This window comes from Mustela putorius, unplaced genomic scaffold, assembly GCF_011764305.1.
Source record: "Mustela putorius furo isolate JIRA1106 unplaced genomic scaffold, ASM1176430v1.1 tig00000508_pilon_pilon_pilon, whole genome shotgun sequence".
Taxonomy (NCBI): Eukaryota; Metazoa; Chordata; class Mammalia; order Carnivora; family Mustelidae; genus Mustela; species Mustela putorius.
In genome coordinates this window covers 18,830,532-18,850,638 of record NW_025421402.1, presented here as the reverse complement: position 1 = coordinate 18,850,638, position 20,107 = coordinate 18,830,532, and the positions used below count along the sequence as shown (strand labels likewise).

At 42.7% G+C, this 20,107-nt stretch overlaps 1 protein-coding gene across 4 annotated transcripts in view; it reads left to right on the top strand.

Moving 5' to 3' along the window:
• Positions 1-20,107, top strand: part of RAB3GAP2 (RAB3 GTPase activating non-catalytic protein subunit 2) — a 95,964-nt gene that overhangs the window by 14,233 nt on the left and 61,624 nt on the right. For all 4 annotated transcript variants that reach the window (XM_045081164.1, XM_004751455.3, XM_004751456.3 and 1 more), the window contains exon 2: positions 6,179-6,240. In XM_045081164.1, coding sequence (XP_044937099.1) covers positions 6,179-6,240 — 62 coding nt within the window. The remainder of the gene's footprint in view (positions 1-6,178; positions 6,241-20,107) is intronic.

Below are 20,107 nucleotides of genomic sequence, written 5' to 3'. Positions count from 1 at the left end.
TTCTGTCCATTTTTAATTGGATTCTTTGTTTTGTGTTGAGTTGTATAAATTCTTTATATATTTTGGATACTAACCCTTTATTAGATATGTTATTTGCAAACATCCTCTCCTTTTCAATAGGTTGTCTTTTAGTTTTGTTGACTGTTTCTTTTGCTGTGCAGAAGTTTTTTACTCTGATATAGTCCCAACAGTTTATTTTTGCTTTTGTTTTCCTTGCCTGAGGAGATACAACCTAGAAAAATATTGCTTCGGCCGATGTCAGAGAAATTACTGCCTGTGTTCTCTTGTAGGATTTTTATGGTTTCAGGTCTTACATTTAGCTCTTTTATCTCATTTTGAGTTTATTTTTGTGTGTGGTGGGAGAAAGTGGACCAGTTTCATCCTTTTCATGTAGGTGTCCCCTTTTCCCAGCACCATTTGTTGAAGACATGGTCTCCCATTGCATATTCTTCCTCCTTTACTGAAGATTAATTGACCATATAATCATGGATTTATTTCTGGGTTCTCCATTCTGTTCCCTTGATCTATGCGCGTATTTTTGTGCCAGTATCATACTTTTTTGATTACTGCAGCTTTGTGATATATCTTGAAATCTGGAATTGAGGTGCCTCATGTTATTGGGGGTTTTTTGTTTTTTGTTTTTGTTTTTTTTCCTCCCCTCAAGAGGAGGGGAGCTATTCTGGGTCTTTTGTGGTTCCATACAAACTTTAGGATTGTTCTGGTTCTGTGAAAAGTGCTCTTGCTATCTTGATAGGGATTGAGTGTGTTCATCGCAGTGTCTAGTATGGACATTTTAACAATATTTGTTCTAATTCAAGAACGTAGTATCTCTTTCCATTTGTGTTGTCTTTAATTTCTTTCATCAGTGTTTTATAGTTTTTAGAGTACATGTCTTTTACCTCCTTGGTTAAGTTTATCCCTGGGTATCTTAATTTTGTTGCAATTATGGATAGGATTGTCTTCTTAATTGCTGTTTTGGCTGCTTCATTATTAGTGTATAGAGATGCCATAGGTTTCTGTATGTTGTTTTTGTGTCCTGTGACTTTATTGAATTAATTTATCAGTTGTAGTTTTTTAGTGGAATCTTTAGGTTTTCTATAACTGATACCATGTCAATTGCAAATAGAGTTTTACTTCTTCCTGACCAATTCAGATGCCTTTTATTTATTTATTCTGTCTAATTGCTGTAGCTAGGACTTCTGGTACTGTAGTGAATAGAGGTAGTGAGAATGGACATCCTTTTCATGTTCCTCCTCTTAGGGGAAAAGCTCTCAGTTTTCCCCCATTATTCACTGTGGGTTTTCCATATATGGCCTTTATTTTGTTGAGGTATGTTCCCTCTAAACTTACTTTGTGAAGGGTTTTTATCATGAATGGATGTTGTACTTTGCTAAATGCTTTTTCTACATCTATTGAAATTATCCTATGATTTTTACCCTTTCTCTTATTGATGTGAATCACGTTAATTGATTTGTGAACATTGAGCCACCCCTGCATCCCAGGAAAAAAATCCCACTGGATGGAGAATGGTAATTTTAACAGTGTTAAGAGTGTCTATATGCTAAGCACTGTTCCTAGTGCTTCGGATATAGTAACAATGGTATGAAGTACAATTATTAATTCCATTTTGCTAAAGAGGAAACTGAGACAATAAGAGATTAAATAAATTGCCTGAGGTCATATTACCTTTTTAGGGGTAAAACTGGGTATCCAACCCCAACAACTTGACACCAGAGACCTAAGAGTTATTTTAGACCTGTGTTGTCTCATACTGTAGCCACTAGCCACATAGACTTTTGAGCACTTGAAATATGGCTGGACCAAACAGATGTGCTTTAAGTGTAAAATATACATCAGATTTTGAAGACTTTAATATGCGGTAAAAAGTAAAATATTCATGAATAATTTAACATTGACTGCATATTGAGATGATATCTTGGCTGTATTATATTAAGTAACATCTATTATTAAAGTTTTGCCTTTTTTTCCCTTCTTTTTAAAATGTGGTTGGGGCGCCTGGGTGGCTCAGTGGTTAAGCCGCTGCCTTCGGCTCAGGTCATGATCTCAGGGTCCTGGGATCGAGTCCCGCATCGGGCTCTCTGCTCAGCAGGGAGCCTGCTTCCTCCTCTCTCTGCCTGCCTCTCTACCTACTTGTGATTTCTCTCTGTCAAATAAATAAATAAAGTCTTTAAAAAAAAAAAAAATAAAAAAAAAAAATGTGGCTACGAGGGGGCACCTAGGTGACTCAATGGGTTATGCCTCTGTCTTTGGCTTAGGTCATGAGCTCGGGGTCCTGGGATGGAGGCCCCACACTGGGTTCTCTGCTCAGCGGGGACCCTGTTTCTCCCTCTCTCTCTGCCTGCCTCTCTGCCTACTTGTGATCCCTCTCTTTGTCAAATAAATAAGTAAAATCTTGAAAAAAATGTGGCTACTGGGGAAACCCTCTTGGGTCCCTTCCCCCTCTGGGGAGCTTTGTGCCATTGCTCAATAAATTTTGCTTTGCTGCCCACCAAACAAACAAACAAACAAACAAAAAATGTGGCTACAGATACATTTAAAATTGAATGTGTGAGGGCGCCTGGGTGACTCAGTCATTAAGCATCTGTCTTTGGCCCAGGTCATGGTCCCAGGGTCCTGGGATCGAGCCCTATGTTGGGCTCCCTGCTTGCGGGGAGGCTTGTTTCTGCCTCTTCCACTCCCCCTGCTTGTGTTCCCTCTCCCCCTGTGTCTTTCTCTGTCAAATAAAAAAATCTTTTAAAAAAATAAAATTGAATATGTGGCTTGCATTATATTTTTATTGGACAGTGCTGCTAAGTGCCTACAGTGAGTGAACAGTCTGACTGGAGAGAAAGAATAGAAGGGGGTGGCAGGCAAAGGGAAAAAAAGGATATTTAGGATCAGATTAGATTGGCATTAAAGTTTATCTTTGAAGTTAGTGTGTTTAGAGCGATCCGTGGACAGTCTGCTTCCAATGTGCAGATCGAAGCCCACCCTGAAACGTCAGTCAGCCCTAATTCATTATTTGCACTTCTTGCAGAGTTTTTAAGGCTACCTAGAGAGAGGAAGCTGCAGAAGAGACCATAACTGGTTTTATTAAAGCAGTGAGTGTGAATCCCATTCTTTTAATTTTCTGATCAACTTTGTTGAATTGGACTTAAGCAAAATGAAAGACATAGGAAGCTGATGACAGTTAAAAGATTTGCTTTTCAGTTTAGGTGCTTGGGACTTACTTATTTAATAAGTGGGGGAAAATACTTAAAATTACCTTATCATTTTGTCTGGCCTTTGAGATGAGTGCTGCTTAGCTCAGTAAGCAAACTGGGTAAGTGCCATTGGCTTTATGATTTAGTGCTTTGTGGAGTGCTTGGAATTTTCACACTGGACCCTAGCCAACCCAAACAGTGTATTTGTATATTCTGGTGCACTTATTCTATACTAAACTTTGTTAAACTGACTTATACCACAGCTTGGTATTAAAATTCAAAATCTCCTATGGGTGATTTTGTTATAAATTACAAAAAGAGTTAAAAAAGAAAATTCTAATGGGCCAGGGTAATTTTAATCTATTTATTCTAAGACAATCATGGTGAACTATTTTCAGCTTTATAGTGAGTGATAATAAAAAGTGTTATTTTGTCATGAGTATGTAGAATTTATAAATCTTAAGGTCTTAAAGTAACAGTTCATATTGGTGTTAAATAGGGACAGTTTTTTAATATATATTAAATACATTGCTTTTGTTATCCACAACCCTGATTAAGGATCAATTTAAAAACACTGATAATGGAATCAACTGAAGAAACCACCCTTTATAGAAAAGTTACCAGAGGGAACATCTGCCTGAATAAAATCGTTTACTTGAATGGCAGCTTGATTAGACATTCATCAACTTTTTTTTTTATATACACCATCCTTTTTTTTTTTTTCCAATAATGTGCTTGGCCTGCTGCATAGTTTGAAAGCATAAGAAATAACCTTGGTCTAGTGCTAAGATTCCAACCTTTTTTAACTGCTGACAGTAACTGTCAAATAGCAATCTGCAAAATAGTATCAGAAGATTTTCAACAGAACTTGGGAGGCTGCAAAATTTCTATTACCAGCACAGAGTAGAAATAGATATAAGGGTAGTGCCCAGTTTGCAAATGTTTCCTTTAAAAAAAAATGTTGGGATGCCTGGGTGGCTCACTTGGTTAAGTATCTGCCTGTGGTTCAGATCATGGTCCCAGGATCCTGGGATCAAGTCCTGCATTGGGCTCTCTGCTCAACGGCAAGTCTGCTTCTCCCTTTCCCTCTCCTCCTGTGCTCTCTTGCTTTCTCTCTCAAATAAAATCCATGAAATAGAATTAATGTTTTCTATTTTTAAGTTGAATAGAATCTAGAATGCATTTTCCTATAGTATTATAAATAGATTTAGGATTCCAGGCCAACCTTCAAACACATCTTGAACATTCCTGAGTAATAGTTCTGTTTCACCTTCCTTTCAACTCTGTTTGTACCATGAACGTTCTTTAGAAAATGTATTCCCGTGATAGGAGGTGTGTGATTGAGTCCCCTTTTCTCTCTTGTTAATAGAAATTTCTCAGTCAGGGGCCTTGAGAAGTGGAAAAAAACCTTCACGAACACAAATTTCTTATATAAAGAAAGTATTTTTCAAGGACTTCTCTTCCTGGATGTTTTGAATTACGGCATTTAGAGATCCTGGGTCTCTGCAGGGGCAGGAAATCCAAATTGCTACTGTCTTGTGTTTGATTGTATGAGTCATTTGTGAATTGAGTCAGATACTTTTTATTCCAATATAGAAGAGAAATAATACATTTTTATAGTATTGTACAGCATTCAGTGAAGGTTATGTGTGCCAACTAAGCTTTTTGAAGGCTTATTTTCTTTTGTCTCTCCAGCACTTAGCACAGTGGCCAACGCACTAAAGATACTGTGTTTGTTGAGTGAATGAATGAATGAGTGAATCATTCGCTGGCCCCATGAAGGGTTTGCAATTCTGTGTGGTCTTTCCGAGGTCGAGGTGGTGGTATTTCGATATATTCTTTTGATAGCAATATTAAAATTGAATCACGGATTTTAGAGTGATAAGCTTTTTGAGGTACTTTGCTTTCTCGAACAGGAATGATGGGGGAGACAAACCATGAGAGACTGTGGACTCTGAGAAACAAACTGGGGGTTTTGGAGGGGCTGGGGATGGGAGGGTTGGGTCAGCCTGGTTGGTGGTAGGTATTAAGGAGGGCACGCATTGCATGGAGCACTGGGTGTGGTCCATAAACAATGAATCTTGGAACACTACATCAAAAACCAAAAATGTATTATATGATGATTAACATAATACAATAAAAAACAACAACAAAAAAAGAAAAACAGCATTTTTTAAAACTCTCTAGATGGGATGGCTTAGTTGCCATCAGCCCACAATAAGGCAGTTGTTTTTGGTATATTGGAGAAATTAGCAGAATAAAGAAATTGCCTAAGTGAATAAGATTGCCAAAGAACAAGCTGTAATTTTCCAAGTTATGAAAAAAACTTCTAAATTTTGATATCAAGGGAATGCTTCTATTTTAAAATAATATATAATAAACTTGTTTTGGCCTTAACTGTAAGCTCCATGTTTCCAAATTTCTATGCCTCTTCATAAACCAGGAGAAAGTATAGCAGAATACTTGTGAGTGTGGGCTTTGGAACTCTGGAAGCGCTGATTTCAACCCCACTCTGCCACTTAATCCTCTGTGATCTTGGTCAGGCTTTATAAATTAAATAATCTGGTTTTCTCACTGTAGTAAGGGGATGATAGAGGATCCTTGTCATGCTTAAGTGAATTAATGTCTATAAAGCAGTTAGACACATAGAAATGCCGAGTACGTGTTAGTTGTTGCTTGATTACTCCTCTATGTGAGTTACCGCTTTCTGCCTTTGTTCATGTTGACCTTTTTTTCAAGTATATTTGAAAAGTGCCTTGGTACTTTTTAAAGACTTAGTTTAAGGTGACTCCTCCCTGTATTTTGTCATGTCTCTCACTCTTCCCTACATTAGATCACAAAATCCTTAAGGACATACATATTTACATAGTATTTATTTATCAGGTGTTGGTTCTATTATGTTTAGAGGAAATGTTTAGTAAAGTATTTCAAGCTCTGTACTTCATGTAAGCACTTTTCATCTTTTTTAATAATAGGTAAATCAGACTGGGAAGATGATGGTTGGGGAGCATGGGAAGAGACGGAACCCCAAGAACCTGTAAGTCTTCATAAATGTATGCGTGCTTGTTGAAAGTGGCATTTTCCGTTTGTAATGATGGTGACCTATTCCAGTGTTGACACTTTAAAACCTTCATCAAGAACATCTTTGTGTTTACTTACTAGTACTGACATAGATCCCTTTCTTAAAGATTGATTGTCTTTATAGCTAAGGAGGCTAAATGGGGAATAACTGCTTTAGGATTCTTTCTCCTTTAGTAGTTATTATTTTAGACTTCTCCATTTACTCATTCAACATGTCTTTGGTCAGTGTCCACCCTGTTCTAGGCATTCTTCTAGGTGCTGCACGTATAGCCATGAGAAGGTGCATGAATCCCCTATATGTATTTTCACCTCCGGGTAATAGAAAATCTAGCCTAAACTGACTTAAATCACAGGGACATTCATTAGCTTATATAGAAGGAAGGCAGGTAGTATGGACTCACAGGTTGGTTGATTAGAAGATTCAACTGTGTCATCAAGGACATAAGTTCTTTCCTTCTGTCTCCTCTGTATAAACAGCAGTGTGGACTTCATCCCAAAGACTGTTCTTCAGTAGATAGGGTATGCCACCATGTTTCTTCATTCATGACCAGAGGGAGGAAAAGACTAGGATTTCCGTGATTCCTTTTTTTTTTTTTTTAAGATTTTATTTATTTATTTGACAGAGAGAGAGATCACAAGTAGGCAGAGAGTCAGGCAGAGAGAGAGAGGGGGAAGCAGGCTCCCCGCTGAGCAGAGAGCCCGATGCGGGGCTCGATCCCAGGACCCTGAGATCATGACCTGAGCCGAAGGCAGTGGCTTAATCCACTGAGCCACCCAGGTGCCCCCGACTTCCGTGATTCTTACAGGAGCAGGGACAACTTTTTCAGAAGCCTCTCATGAACCTTACCTATAACTCTTGGCCAGAATATGGCCAGACACTCATTTCTGAAGTAGTCACTGGCAAGGGATATCTGACTTTTCATCTGTCTCTCTTGCCATTCCCTGGGCCTGGAGCATTAAAGGGTCCGTTTCTCCTGGGGCCCATGACTGCACAGGAGAGGAGTTGGTAACTGAATGAAATTAGGATTTCTTACAAAAAAAGAAGAATGGATGTATGTATTGGAAAGGTCTTATCATCCCTGTTCCCTGCAGCTTATACTTAGGAGAGAGAAGTTTTTTCAAAAAGAGAGATAAAAGTAGCAAATGGTGGTAATCAAAGTTACATGGAGAATTCAAATGGTGATGTGGTAGCAAGTGATCAAGTGACCACCGTAGCTTGGGCGGAAGGCCTTTCAGAGGATGCGACATTGGAGCTGAGGTCCAAAAGACAGCAGGGAGCCAGCGAGGTGGCAGTCTGGCAAAGGGCGTTGCAGGCCAGGGCAACAGCTCATGCAGAGGCCCTAGGGCAGGACCGAGCTTGGAGTTCATAGGACATAAAGAAGGCCCGTGTGGCTTGGCAGGACTGAGAGGTTACGTGATGGGGTCAGAGAAGGAGGCAGGCCTGATGGAAGGCTTTGTGAATTTGGAGTTTATTCTGAATGTAATAGGAAACCACACATAGCTGATTTCTCATTTTTAAAGTTCATCTTGGCTGCTTTTTGGAATTGAACTCGGGGGCAAAAGCGGAAGCAGGGAGACCAGTAAAGATGCTGTTTTGATAGTGTAGTTGAGAAATGATGGTGACTTACATTAAGGCGATATCAATGAAAATGAGAAAGTGATGGGTTCGGGATAAGTTTTAGAAATAACAGTAAGGCTTTCCTGTAAGTTGGTTGTGAGGGCTGAAGGGAAAAAGAAAAAAATCAGGGATTAACTTCTTTGATCTGGGATATGGTGGGGAGTAGGTAAAGCATACTTGATAAGTTGTTGACACTCCCCAGGGCTGGGTCATAGGTACCGTTCTCTTCATTTTGTCAATGTTTGAAAATATCCATAATAAGTGTTTTTTTTTTAAGATTTTATTTATTTATTTGACAGAGAGAGAGAGAGAGAGAGACAGTGAGAGAGGGAACACAAGCAGGGGAAGGGGGAGAGAGAGAAGCAGGCTTCCCGCGGAGCAGGGACCCTGATGTGGGGCTCTATCCCAGGACGCTGGGATCATGACCCAGGCCGAAGGCAGACGCTTAACGACTGAGTCACCCAGGCACCCCCAGTTTTTTCTTTTTTTTAACCCGCCCAGGTGTTTGGCTTGAGCAGCTGGATGGATGGTGTGTGGTTTATTGAGTTGGGGAAGACAGAATAGGTCTGGGGGGGATTTGAAGGAGTATCGTGTTGTAGGAAGCAGAGCATGTGGTGTGAATGCAGATTTACAGAAAAGCTCCAAGGAGAGATGAAGAACAGGAAACCATTTCAGAAGGCAGAGAATTGGGATGTGTTGAATAGGATGTAATGTAGCTCAAGGAACATGGTTATGGCATCCCTTTAGCAAACAAACACCTTGTTCCTTGCCCCTCTAGTGCTTTGTCGACGTGGAGACGCAGCGGTACTCTGTATGGACTACGACTCACGGCTTCTGCTTTCTCACGATTTAGACTGTTTCATGGCTGGTATTGGAATCTTTCATTTATCTTGGATTCTTTCTCTTTGTTTCACACCCGGAGCTCATAGGAGCTCGTTCGTCGCCACCCAATGTAGGATATTTCTGGAGGGCAGAGTGTTCCTGCCAGGCCACTGTGTGGGATGTCAGCCTACCTGTCGGTGCTGCCTTCTGGCCGCACACCACCAGCAGCCCAGCTCGCTGTGGCGAGACTGGGGAGTGGAAGGAAGGGAGAGGAGAGGTGTGTGTAAAGCAGGTCGGAGGCTCTGCGTGGCTCGATGCGAGGCAACCTCTCGGGGGATGTGGCTGCGCTTTGCGAATTTCTCAGAAAAAGGTAGTGTAGCTAGCAGCTCCTTTGCTTGTTGTGTTGGGTGCATTTACTTTTAGTATTTGTTCTAGAATCCTGTAGCTAGTGACTATCGTGAGGATTTCGACAAGCTCCCGAGCAAGTTGAAGGTTTTCTGGAGTAAACCTCCTAGACATCGCATGTTACAGTGGACACACGCATTTGTGATCTCAGAGGAGGTTGTTAAATACGTAAGACGCTACTGATGCTGAGTCGCAGTACTTACTTACGCACCCACAGGCCCACATCTGCAAGGGTTGCTGTGCATGGTTGCTTCTTTCTGGAATGGATTTTTACTAGTGAGTGACATAGTTGAGGAGTTGTATGTGAGGCGAGTTTTCCTCACGAATGTCTGCATTTTCTCTGCTAACTTTAAGGCAGTGGTTGACTATCGGGTGTCATAGACCTGCTTTTTGGCTCACCTAGCAGTGTGCCTGCCTTAAGCGTACACTTTGTTATGGCGCTTTAACCTAATACAGTAGGAAATTATTGCAACTACAATTTGAGGTCAGAGAAGCAGTAGGCCTGAGGTAAGGCTTTATGAATTCGGAATTTATTCTAAATGTGATTAGAAACCACACTATTTCTGTTTTGGAAAGCTCACCTTCGCTGCTCCGTGGAATAGGTTATAGTGGGTCTTTTTATTGTGCCTCTCATACTCATTAAGGTCATGGGCCAGTTTATTTTCTAGTACTTCGTTTTGATGTGCCACTGTTCCAGCTGATTCTGGGTGCTGTGGATAATGATTCCTAGTTAGAGTGTGTATGTTTTGGTTTTTTTGTTGTTGTTGTTGGTTTTCTTTCTTTCTTTCTTTTTTTTTTAGAGTGTGTATGTTTTAACAGACTTCCTTTAAATCTGTGCAAGGGTGCCATCTTCTCTATTGGCAAGAATATCCTAAATCCAGGAATGACATCTTTTAACTGTTTCAGTGAAAAGCTGAAATATGCGTCTGTTCATTCCAAAACACGCTAACTTACATGTAGCACATTCATTCATTTGGATAAGATTTGAATGTTTACAGATGGCCCTCATGGACGAGGGTACCTTGTGGTTCTCTTTGTCTTAATTGATTTGCCCACACAGCGGATTTGACAAGTGTGGCAAGTAAAAGAGTTAGCAACAATTCTGGGTGTACCAGTCATTCCTAACTACTCTTATTACCCTCCTATATACCCTTGTACTTTGTCATGACCTTATGTACATGGTGAAGGAGAGGATAACTTGAATGACAACAAAAGTGGGCCAGGACAGTGGTACTGAGACGTTATCTGGGTGTTAACATGATCCTGCTGTATTTAACAATGCTTCTTTGAATTTGGATCCTGTCGTCAAAATAAGACAGCGTCTTTGTTAGGGAGACTGTTTGGTGAATGAGGATAAAATGGTGGTGGCAGGAAAAGGATACGACTTCTGCCTTACGCTGCATCGTCATCTAGACTTGTCCATACGTAACATCCGTATGATGTTTTGCAGAGTAAAATTTGTTCTCCCAGAGCTATTGGAAATGTCAACACAACTGTGGTAAAAGATTTCCATTACTGCTACTGCTGTCTAGTATTATGAACAACTCCAAAGGCATAGCCAGCTCTAGAGACGTAACAACAGTCAGAGTAAATTTTGGGAGATGTATAAGGTGCATGCTCTAGTCAAGGTAAGAGAGGGAGCTACCTCGTCAGAATGGAGAGGGAACTTTCCACTGTCCGTTGTTAGGGACAGACAGCAAACTCAATACCTGCCTGCCCTGAGAGTCTTACTGGTAGGTCTTGTCCACATTAAAGACAAGGCCAATATTGGAACAAGAGAAAGGTCTTGAAATCAATTTATGGCTGTGTCAGGGTGCTATAACTATGGAAAGAGTGATAGGGTTCTGCCTCTGCTGGGCTGTGGTTCTCGTGACCAACAGAGGAGAGGAGTCTGACATTAGAGAGGTGCTGTGTCTTGGTCTTTGGTGGGGGCTGGGGTGGTGTGTGGATGAACCGCAGGCAGGGTAGTTCAGAGTAAAGCAAAGCAGCAGCGCCTGCCCCTGGACGCTGACCTGGAGGCCATGTGGCTGCTGTTGCATGCAGCAGAAAACTCTAAAAACTTCAGGGTGCTTTTTATCTCCACAAGTCTCTAGCTCTTTGAGAGTAGTTTCTTATTTTTATGGCAGGAGAGAGTGTGGAGGGCTTTTATAATCAGAAAGATTTAGTACCAGTACGGACAAGGCTTTTTTTTTTTTTTTAAAGAAAGAAGAAGCCTCTTTAGCTTTTTGTGATTCTGAAATGTCTGCTGTAGTCAGTGCTCAGAGAAGACCGCATGTTCTAATATCCTTTATCAGCAGAACCCGCCAAGTCGAAGACAGTATGCATCCGTGACGCCGGTAGGCTTAGGAACTTTAAGGATGGCTTCAATTTGAGAAGAGGACAGACGTCTTTCTTCTATAGATATTTCATGTCCCTGTGAGTCTACTTGGCCGCCATAACAGAATATCACAGATTGGGTGACTTAATGGAAATTTAACTTCTCACCGTTCTGAAGGCTAGAGGTTCAAGATCAAGGTGTTGTCAGAGTTGGTTTTTGGTAGATCCCTCTTCCTGGCTGGCAGACAGACATCTCACTGTGTCCCCATATGGCCTGTCCTCTGTGTGCAAAGAGAGAGTGCCGTGAGTCCTGGTGTTTCGTCCCCTTACAGGAATAGCCGGTCTGTCAGATCAAGTGTCCGCCCTTATGACCTCCTTGAACCCAAGTTACCCTTTTACCTCCAGATGACAGTCACCTTGGGGATAAGGGCTTCAGCACATGAATTTTGAGAGGATACAGTCGACTCTGTAAAAATGCCCAAATAATGGACCCATGTCAGGCAGAGAACTCTTATGTGTGCAAGTGCAAAGAATAAGGTTAGGGAATTCCTACTTGCCCATAAGTAAATACACTAAAGAAATAGAAGGGCAAACAGACTTTCAAGATGCAGGGAAAAAAGCCAAACGATCTATTTCTGTACTAACTTAATTGTAAGTGAACATGATGAGATACAGTGTCTTTCTTGGAGAAATTGGAAAAAGGAGATGGTTGTACTAGATCATCTACCAGTTAATGGTCCTGTAATAGTAAATAGCTTTGTTGTTGTGTGTTTTTTGTTTTTTTGTTTGTTGTTTGTTTTTTACAGTGTTAAAGGGCTTTTAGTTTGGATTATCATTAGTTTGCTTTGGAAAAGAAGTGGTTAGAGGGGGATATTTTGTCTAGCCTCATGCTATAATGGAAATCGAAGCAGTTAAGGAAGAAGCTTGACAAGGTTTAATTTTAGTTATAAGGCAAATGAGTGAGCTTTCCTTGGTGTATTAAGTCCAAAGGGTATGAAGTGTAGAGTCAAGGATTTGCTTGGCAGTGGTTTCTGGAACAGGAAGCACAGAAGGTTCTGGGTTAAGGCCCTTAACCTTAAGGTAGAAGGTGTGGAAAATTTCCATTCAAAAGACACTTTAGATCCATCTGTTTGCAGAAAGTGATATGATATAGTTTATAGAGGCAGTTTGATTTAGCAGATTAACAAGGAAAGCATGCTGGCCAGATAGAGGGCCCAGAGGAATGTTTGTTTACAGACTGAGAAATAGGATATAGCCTGACCTGGTTAGAGATTCTTAGAACATTAATAATCTGAGATAATGTTGGAAAATATTTTGCCTTATTTTAGAGTCATTAGACTCTGGTGTCACCTACAACACAAGAGACATAAGCATCAGATTAGCCAGAGGCAGAGGAGGGCACTCAAGTTATACTAAAGTTATGTTTTCTATCTGTTTTAGATATGTTTATACGGAGGAGGAAGTGGCCACAGAATTTCTTCCTACTGAGATGGGTTCTCTGTGGGACTTTGGCATTTGACTTAGAAATTCTACTTTTGGGGGGTGACTGGGTGGCTCAGTAAGTTAAGTGTCTGAGTTGGTTTCAGCTCAGGTCATGATCTCAGGGTACTGAGGTCAAGCCTCAGGTCGGGCTCCACACTTAACCCAGAGTCTGCTTGTCCTTCTCCCTCTGCTCCTTCCCTTGCTTGCTTTTTCTCAAACAAATAAAATCTCAAAAAAAGAAAAAAGAAAGAGAAAAGAAACACTCCTTTTGCCAGTGACCTTCCCGTTAACATTTATATCATTAATATGAGCTGGGTCTCGCCTACCTAGTGATTCTCAGTTTGGTGGGGGGAGGTTATTTTGTCCCCTTAGGAGACATTTTTGGTTGTCACAACTTGAAGGGAGATGCATCTAAGTGGATAGAGACCAGGGATGCTGTAAAGCATCTTACAACGCACAGGACAGGCCTCCCAAACAAACAGTTGTCCAGCCCAAAACGTCCGTTGTCCCAGAGTTCAGAAATCTTGGTCTAGCCCATGGCTTTCAGGGTAATTCTCTCAATCCTTCTTTCTGCCATTCCTCCTGTTTCTAAGACCCCTGGCTTTGGGGCGCCTGGGGGGTGCAGTCAGTTAAGCATCCGACTCTTGGTTCGGGCTCAGATCTGATCTCAGGGTCCCGAGATTGAGCCCGGTATCCAGCTCTGAGCTGAGTGTGGGATCTGCTTGAGATTCTCTCTCCCTCTTCCCCTGCCCCTCCTGCTCGAGCTCACTCTCCAAAATACATAAATCTTTTTAAAAAATTAAGAAATAAAATCCCTTGGTCTCTTTTGGGATGCTTCAAAACTTTGGATGTATATGGCTATTAATTTGTTTTTAGTAGATTCTGGTTTGCTAGTACGAAAAGTGCAATTGACAGGCTGTTTGCCAACAAAGGTGAATGTAAGTAGCTCCTCAGTCTTTGGCCACAGATGAACAGTTAGTCCAGCCTCAGTCTTGGTGGCATTATTTATGCCTAAATGTTTGAGGGAGACCTATCTTTAGTCTTCGCATTATAGCCAGCCACCACTTTTCCTTGATCTTGCTTAGAGTTGTTCATTTCTGCCCCTCAGGCACTCCTGCTGGGTAACTTGTTTGTTTTGGCTTAGTGACCCGCCCCTTGTCCTCTGCCAGGGAGAGAGGGACAGCGGCTGTGTGGTGGGGGAAGGGGCCTGGAAAAACAACAGGGGTTCTTTTATAGGTAATGAATAAATTTCATATTAACATCAGTGACCAGGTAGGTACTAGTTTTTTGCAGAAAGCCAAGGTAGTCCTTGATAGTGCTATTTTGGGAGGTTTGTTTGTTTAGTTCATTGTGTTGCTTGGGAAATTAACTACCTTGTCAAATGAGGGTGAATCAGTAGCTTCAAGAGAGTGGTATTAGTGACTATGTTCCCATTATTGTGGAAAGGTTCTCAGGACACCTAATTGGTAAGCAGGTACCCTTAGAGTAGAAAGCCAGATGAAGAGCTTGTGTCTTGTTAGCCACGGAGCGTATCCTGATGCTCCGTGTGACTTCATAGTGTTCTTATTAAACCCTCTTTCCTGCCTGAGCTGCCTTGATGAATTGGAAATTTTGCTTAAGCTTCGTGTAAAACCCAGTGCCAGTTCCTTAGGTTCAAGCCTGGAGAGGGGATCTTCTCATCTCTGCTCTCCCAATACTTTCATCCAGATACTTTTTCTTGGACTTGAGTTTCCCCTGAAAAATCTGACCCAGGAACTACTTCAGACAGACCCACACTCCTTATTCTTAATAAGTATTTCTGCTGTGAATATGTGTCTGCTTTCCGACCTTTGTCAACTCCGTCTAATTTAGGGCTCCCTGGCCCATCCCCTAGCCATGCTTCTACCCTCTATTGCCTCGAGCAGTGGTTCTCAGCCCAGAGGCAGTTTTGCCCCCCAAGGGACATTCGGCAATGTCTGGAGACAGTGTTGGTTGTCACGCTGAGGATGCTACCGTACCGTGAAGAATTAACCTGCACAATATGTCAAGAGTGCTGAGAAACCTTGGCTTAGAGCAGTGTATTTCAAACTCTTTATCTTGGCTTGTGATGAAATCACTTTACTGTGTCTTGACCAGTACTTTTAAAATAATGAATAAAATGGATTTTTAAAAATTTGGAGTACCTCCTAGGTTATAAGCATAGATACTGTTTTGGGCAGCTTTTGTCTGTTGTTTTGTTATGGGGCAGTGAGGAGGGAAAGGGAGGGGGAGTCCGGGAGGGGCGGGGGGGAGATGTGACTGAAATGAAATGGGATGTAAAATCATTTTTACTGCTAGTTGTTGGGTTTTTTTTTTAAGAAGTTTAAAATGTACGTACAAGAAAGAGAGCACATCTGACCAAATAGCTTTACTGCTCAAAAAATGCTTCAGTCACTGCAGGAGTCCTCAAGGTCAAGTGTAAGCACCTCGACACAGTAGATGAAAGCTCTTGGTCGCCCACCCTTGCTGCAGTGTCCCCTTTTGCTTATACTGTCACACCTGCTTTGACAGTACCTCCTTGCTGGCTCGTTTGCCCCATAGGCCTTCAGATCTGTTGGGTTCATGGCTTTCTAGAGAAATAGGACATAGGGGACTAGGCTGGGAATGTCCACCTCCTCTCCCTCTCTCCTGCTGGCCCCAGCCTGGCTCCTTTTTACTCTCCCAGCAGGATTTAGCTTAGGAGTTACTTTCAGTAGGAAGACTTACTGTTGTTGTTGACACTCTACCCTCCCAACCCCATTCTGGTCTGCTGGCCCTCCTGTGTTCCCTTGACTGACTGCCGTGTGTTTGTCCATCTGTCTTCCCCAGAGAAGGGGAGGTCCTTAAGGCAAGGATTCTCTTTTCTTGTCTCCCAGTCCTAACACAGAGACGGCACATAGAGATGTGCAGCCCTACTGGAGAGCGTTGTGTAGGAGAGATCAAAGCAGGGAGAAAGATGTGGGACTATTGAGGGTCTGGTCATCCTCAGGGATTTTTGACCCACAGACTGTGGCCTCATTCTTCCTCTTACTTCGATGATCTGTCCAGTCCCCTGATTTTGGAGGTAAGGAACCAGAGTTGCTAGGGAAGTTGCAAGGCCTGGATGAATGTGGATTAGTTTAAATTTATTGCCGGTGGCATTTGTGTGGTTAGCGACAAACCACTTGCTCTTTCCAAGCCTTGGTTTCCTTTTCTGGACAATGAGGATTTTGAATCACATTGTCTCTGTGGTTCCTTCTGTTTCTTCATACGTTTGTGTGGTCCTGTCAGCTGGCTGATAGAGATTATGACACATGTGTGAGAGGGGGATTGTTGACCCCGCACAGGCAGGCAGTTTTGGGGTTTTTGATCAAACTGTCTTGTACCTACTACTACAATTTCTTAGTTAATTTAGTGATTAAAAAATTTTTTACAGGGGAGCCTGGGCAGCTCAGTTGATCAAGCATCTGACTCTTGATTTCAGCTCAGGTCATGATCTCAGGGTCCTGAGGTCAAGCCCCTGCTTAAGAGTCTCTCTCTTCGGGACGCCTGGGTGGCTCAGTTGGTTGGGCAGCTGCCTTCGGCTCAGGTCATGATCCCAGCGTCCTGGGATCGAGTCCCGCATCGGGCTCCTAGCTCAGCGGGGAGCCTGCTTCTCCCTCTGCCTCTGCCTGCCATTCTGTCTTCCTGTGCTTGTTCTCTCCCCCTCTCTCTCTCTGATAAATTAAAAAAAAAAGAGTCTCTCTCTTCTTCTCTCCCTGCCCCCTCCTCCCTCTCTAAAAATAAATAAAAAAAAATAAATAAAATGAATTTGTACAGTATGTTTCTTCTTCAGCTCAGTCAGTAGTTCTCAACTTGGGGGCGTTTTGCTCTGCAGAGGGCATCTGGCAACATCTAGAGACACTGGTGATTGTCCCAGCTGGGAAAGTGCTATGGGTATTTGGGGGGCAGGGGCTAGCAATGAGGCTCCAGCCCCAAATGTCAGTAGTGCTGAGGCTAGGAGACCCTGAGCAACTAGTAACCGCCTGCAGAGTTTCAGTGCTTTCAGCCAGAGCTCGATACTGTGTTAGCGTTTATTGCAGCATGCATGCTTTTTTAAATGTGATAAATACTCCATGTGCGTCCACTTATTCAGTGTCTCATTATGTTGCAAGGGAGAGGGCTATTTCATGGCTGTCTTTAAAAAGAGACTTGTCGAACAAAAATATTCAAGTCGTGATAAGCCTTCGCGAGATAGGTTCCCGCAGTCAGCTGTGTGGCTCCGTCTGATTAGGTCTGCCCTCCCTTGAGGCGCATGTCTTCTTCACGTCTTCAGTCACAGAGGGGCACTAGCCTTTTAGTCTACGAGGGGAGGGGAGCTTCTGGTCCTTCCTGTAGTTCCGGCCGCACAGCAGCAGGCGTTGTACGCGCTCACCCCCAGGGACAGCTGCGAAGACAGCAGCAGAGCCGGGACGATCCCCCGGTGCGCTCCGAGGGACCGGCTGCCCGCGCCGTGGAGTGGGACGCTGCTCAGGGGCTGGCAGTCCCCGTGAGCTCCGAAGCTTGAGTTTGTGGCCCTGCCCCAGCTGTGTCACCCCGGGGGGAGGTCATCTTGATAAATATCTGTTTCTCCATCTCAACACTGGGGGACTAACGTAACCTTCCTAGCGCTCCCGTGAGAACTAAGATTTACGCGTCAAGCACTCAGCACAGAGTCTGGCAAGTAGTAAGTGTTCGGCAGGTGTTGTAGCGAACATCTTTCGAATCACTGGTACCCTGCCTGCTCATTCCCCTTGAGTTAGGTCACCAAGCCCAGAGGCACATCCGTGCCTAACGCGGTCCTCTACTCCAGAGGGTGTGGCAAGATGCCCTTCCCCTGAGAAGAGATGTCACGCTGCTGTGGCCTGATTTCTACACAGCACACTGCTTGGGCACAGAGCAGCAGACTCTGTAGAACAAGGCAGGACACGCCCTCTTCCATCCGTGTGTTCTTTACTCGCCTTCGTAGACAGTGCGCTCGTTGTTGGTGTACCAACCTGATGCACGCAGGGGTTTTCTTTTTTCTTTTTGAGGCTGAGGATTTGTTGACAGAAATTCCATCTATGTGTTTCTTCTCCCACCCTCCCAATGGATTTCAGTTTTCAGATTTACTTCCTAATATTCTGGCACAATTTACACTGTTTGGCAAAATAGCTAATAAAGCTTATGGGGAAACAGCTTGCTGTGGGGAAATAGCACATTTTTACCTCTGTTTATGATTTTAAGGATACTAGTTTTAGTTACCATCATTGGAGGGTTTTAATTTTACTCTGATACATCGAGTGCTGTGTCTTAGGCACAAAGAATAGTGTGTTCGGATTTGCACGTGACCAGGAGCTTGTGGCTAGGTAGGTGTGTTGCTGGCTGCTCCCTCTGGGTATGCCCCCTCTTCCTGGCCCCAGGTGAGCATCAAGGAGTGTTGGAGCTTGCGTTAAGAGTTCACCACCATTGCCTTTCACGGTAAGCTGGTATCATCCCCAGTGGCAAGACTTTAGATCTAGAATTGTATGACCCATCAAGCCCTAATGATGATCATGTAATATAATCATCTGGTGGTATTTTTTAACCTCTTTTGAGAATGCAGACCTCCTGCTTGGCCATGCCCCATTTAACCGTGGCAAACAGGACAGATCTGTTTTTAGTCCCTCTGTCCCAAGGAAAGATGGAGAGGTAGAGAGGACATAGAAAAGAAAGTGCAGTGGGGGGTGACAGTTCGGTTTTCTCCCTCTTCCAGTAAACCAGAAAATGGTTGAAATGCCAGAAAGTAGACTGCTAATTCACATGAAGTTTCTCTTTCTGGCTTCATATTACTAGAAAGGTGCATTTATGTGGTGGCTAAGCAGGGTTAGGCATGTAAGTAGTGATTGTGGAGTAGTTTCTCTGATTTTGTGTCCAAGTAAGTGCTCTGTTTCCCATGCTTTCGTTTTGGTTAGTTCTTACAGGGCAAAATTCATGCTTGCTTCTGGGATCATGTGTAGTCCATTTGTTGGGATGGTGGCAGACAGAGCTGAGCTCTAAGCCCAACTAAGAGGGTAGTATTTTGTCCTTGTAACTTGTATTTCCCATGGTGTATCCGCCAGAATCTTGACCTGCTAAATCTTAGTATTAAGGGAAAACGCTCCAGAGGATACTATTACTGGATGTAATATTAAAGGATACTAGCTTTGAATCAGTGGCTCATTGGCATACAGGTTCATGTGCAAGAGTGATTATAGGTTACTCCAGTATCTTTGTGAACACAAGAAGGGAGATGTGGGAATGCTGTTTCCACTCACCTGTGTATCAGTGGGCTATGGGACTTGTGGAGTTGAGGAGTAATATCAAGCATAGGCTCGGCCAATCAGAAGGTTTGGCGTCTAGTGTGGGAGAAATTGCAATCACAATATAAAGAGGTAGCAGAGAAGAGTGAAGACTTTTGATTGTGTAAGTTCAAAAGAAGGTAAGAGTCAGGCTAGGATGAAGGATAGGAACTGGAACTTGGGACAAAAAGACAGAAAAGAGAAGGAAAGTAATTTTGAAGCAGTGCCTGGACAGATGTCTTAAGGATGCACTGGCTCCCGTGTTCAAGAAGGGTCCTATGGGAAGATTAGTCTGGGATAAAGTGGTAAGTAACGGTAATCCTTTGAGAAAGGCTTTCACTGACTATGAGACGAGTCAAATCCCAGGCAAAGACAAGCTTCTCCAGGAGCTGTTACAGCTACCTGCCAAGACAAGCAGGGTAATAGGGCGGAAAGACCACCTGAATTAAATGTCAGGAGGCTTGGGTGCTGGCTGGATTCTGGCACTGATTCTGTGGCAGGAAGCACGTCTTTAACCTCCCCAAGACTCTGTTTTCTTTACTATAAGATGAGGTTTTGAACCAGTCCGTCTTTAAATGCCTTACATCTTTGTATTTCTTTTACTCTTTGTCTTTTCAGCAAACATAATCATGTAGATCTAGTCCTTGTTAGTGGCATTATTTTGAAAGCACAGGACAGAAACAAATAACGTGCTTTAATGGAAAGTAACTTTTAGATGATTTGGGGGATCTGTTGTTTGAATATCGTTTTGGAAGTATGATAAAAGGAAAAAACCTGATTGTATAGAACTTGCTAAAATTTGAGCTGTACCCTTTTTCTGGGGCAGTGTGTTGGTTTTTATTTTTTTTTATTGCACTGAGATGGAAATTTTAAAGTCAGAGACTAAT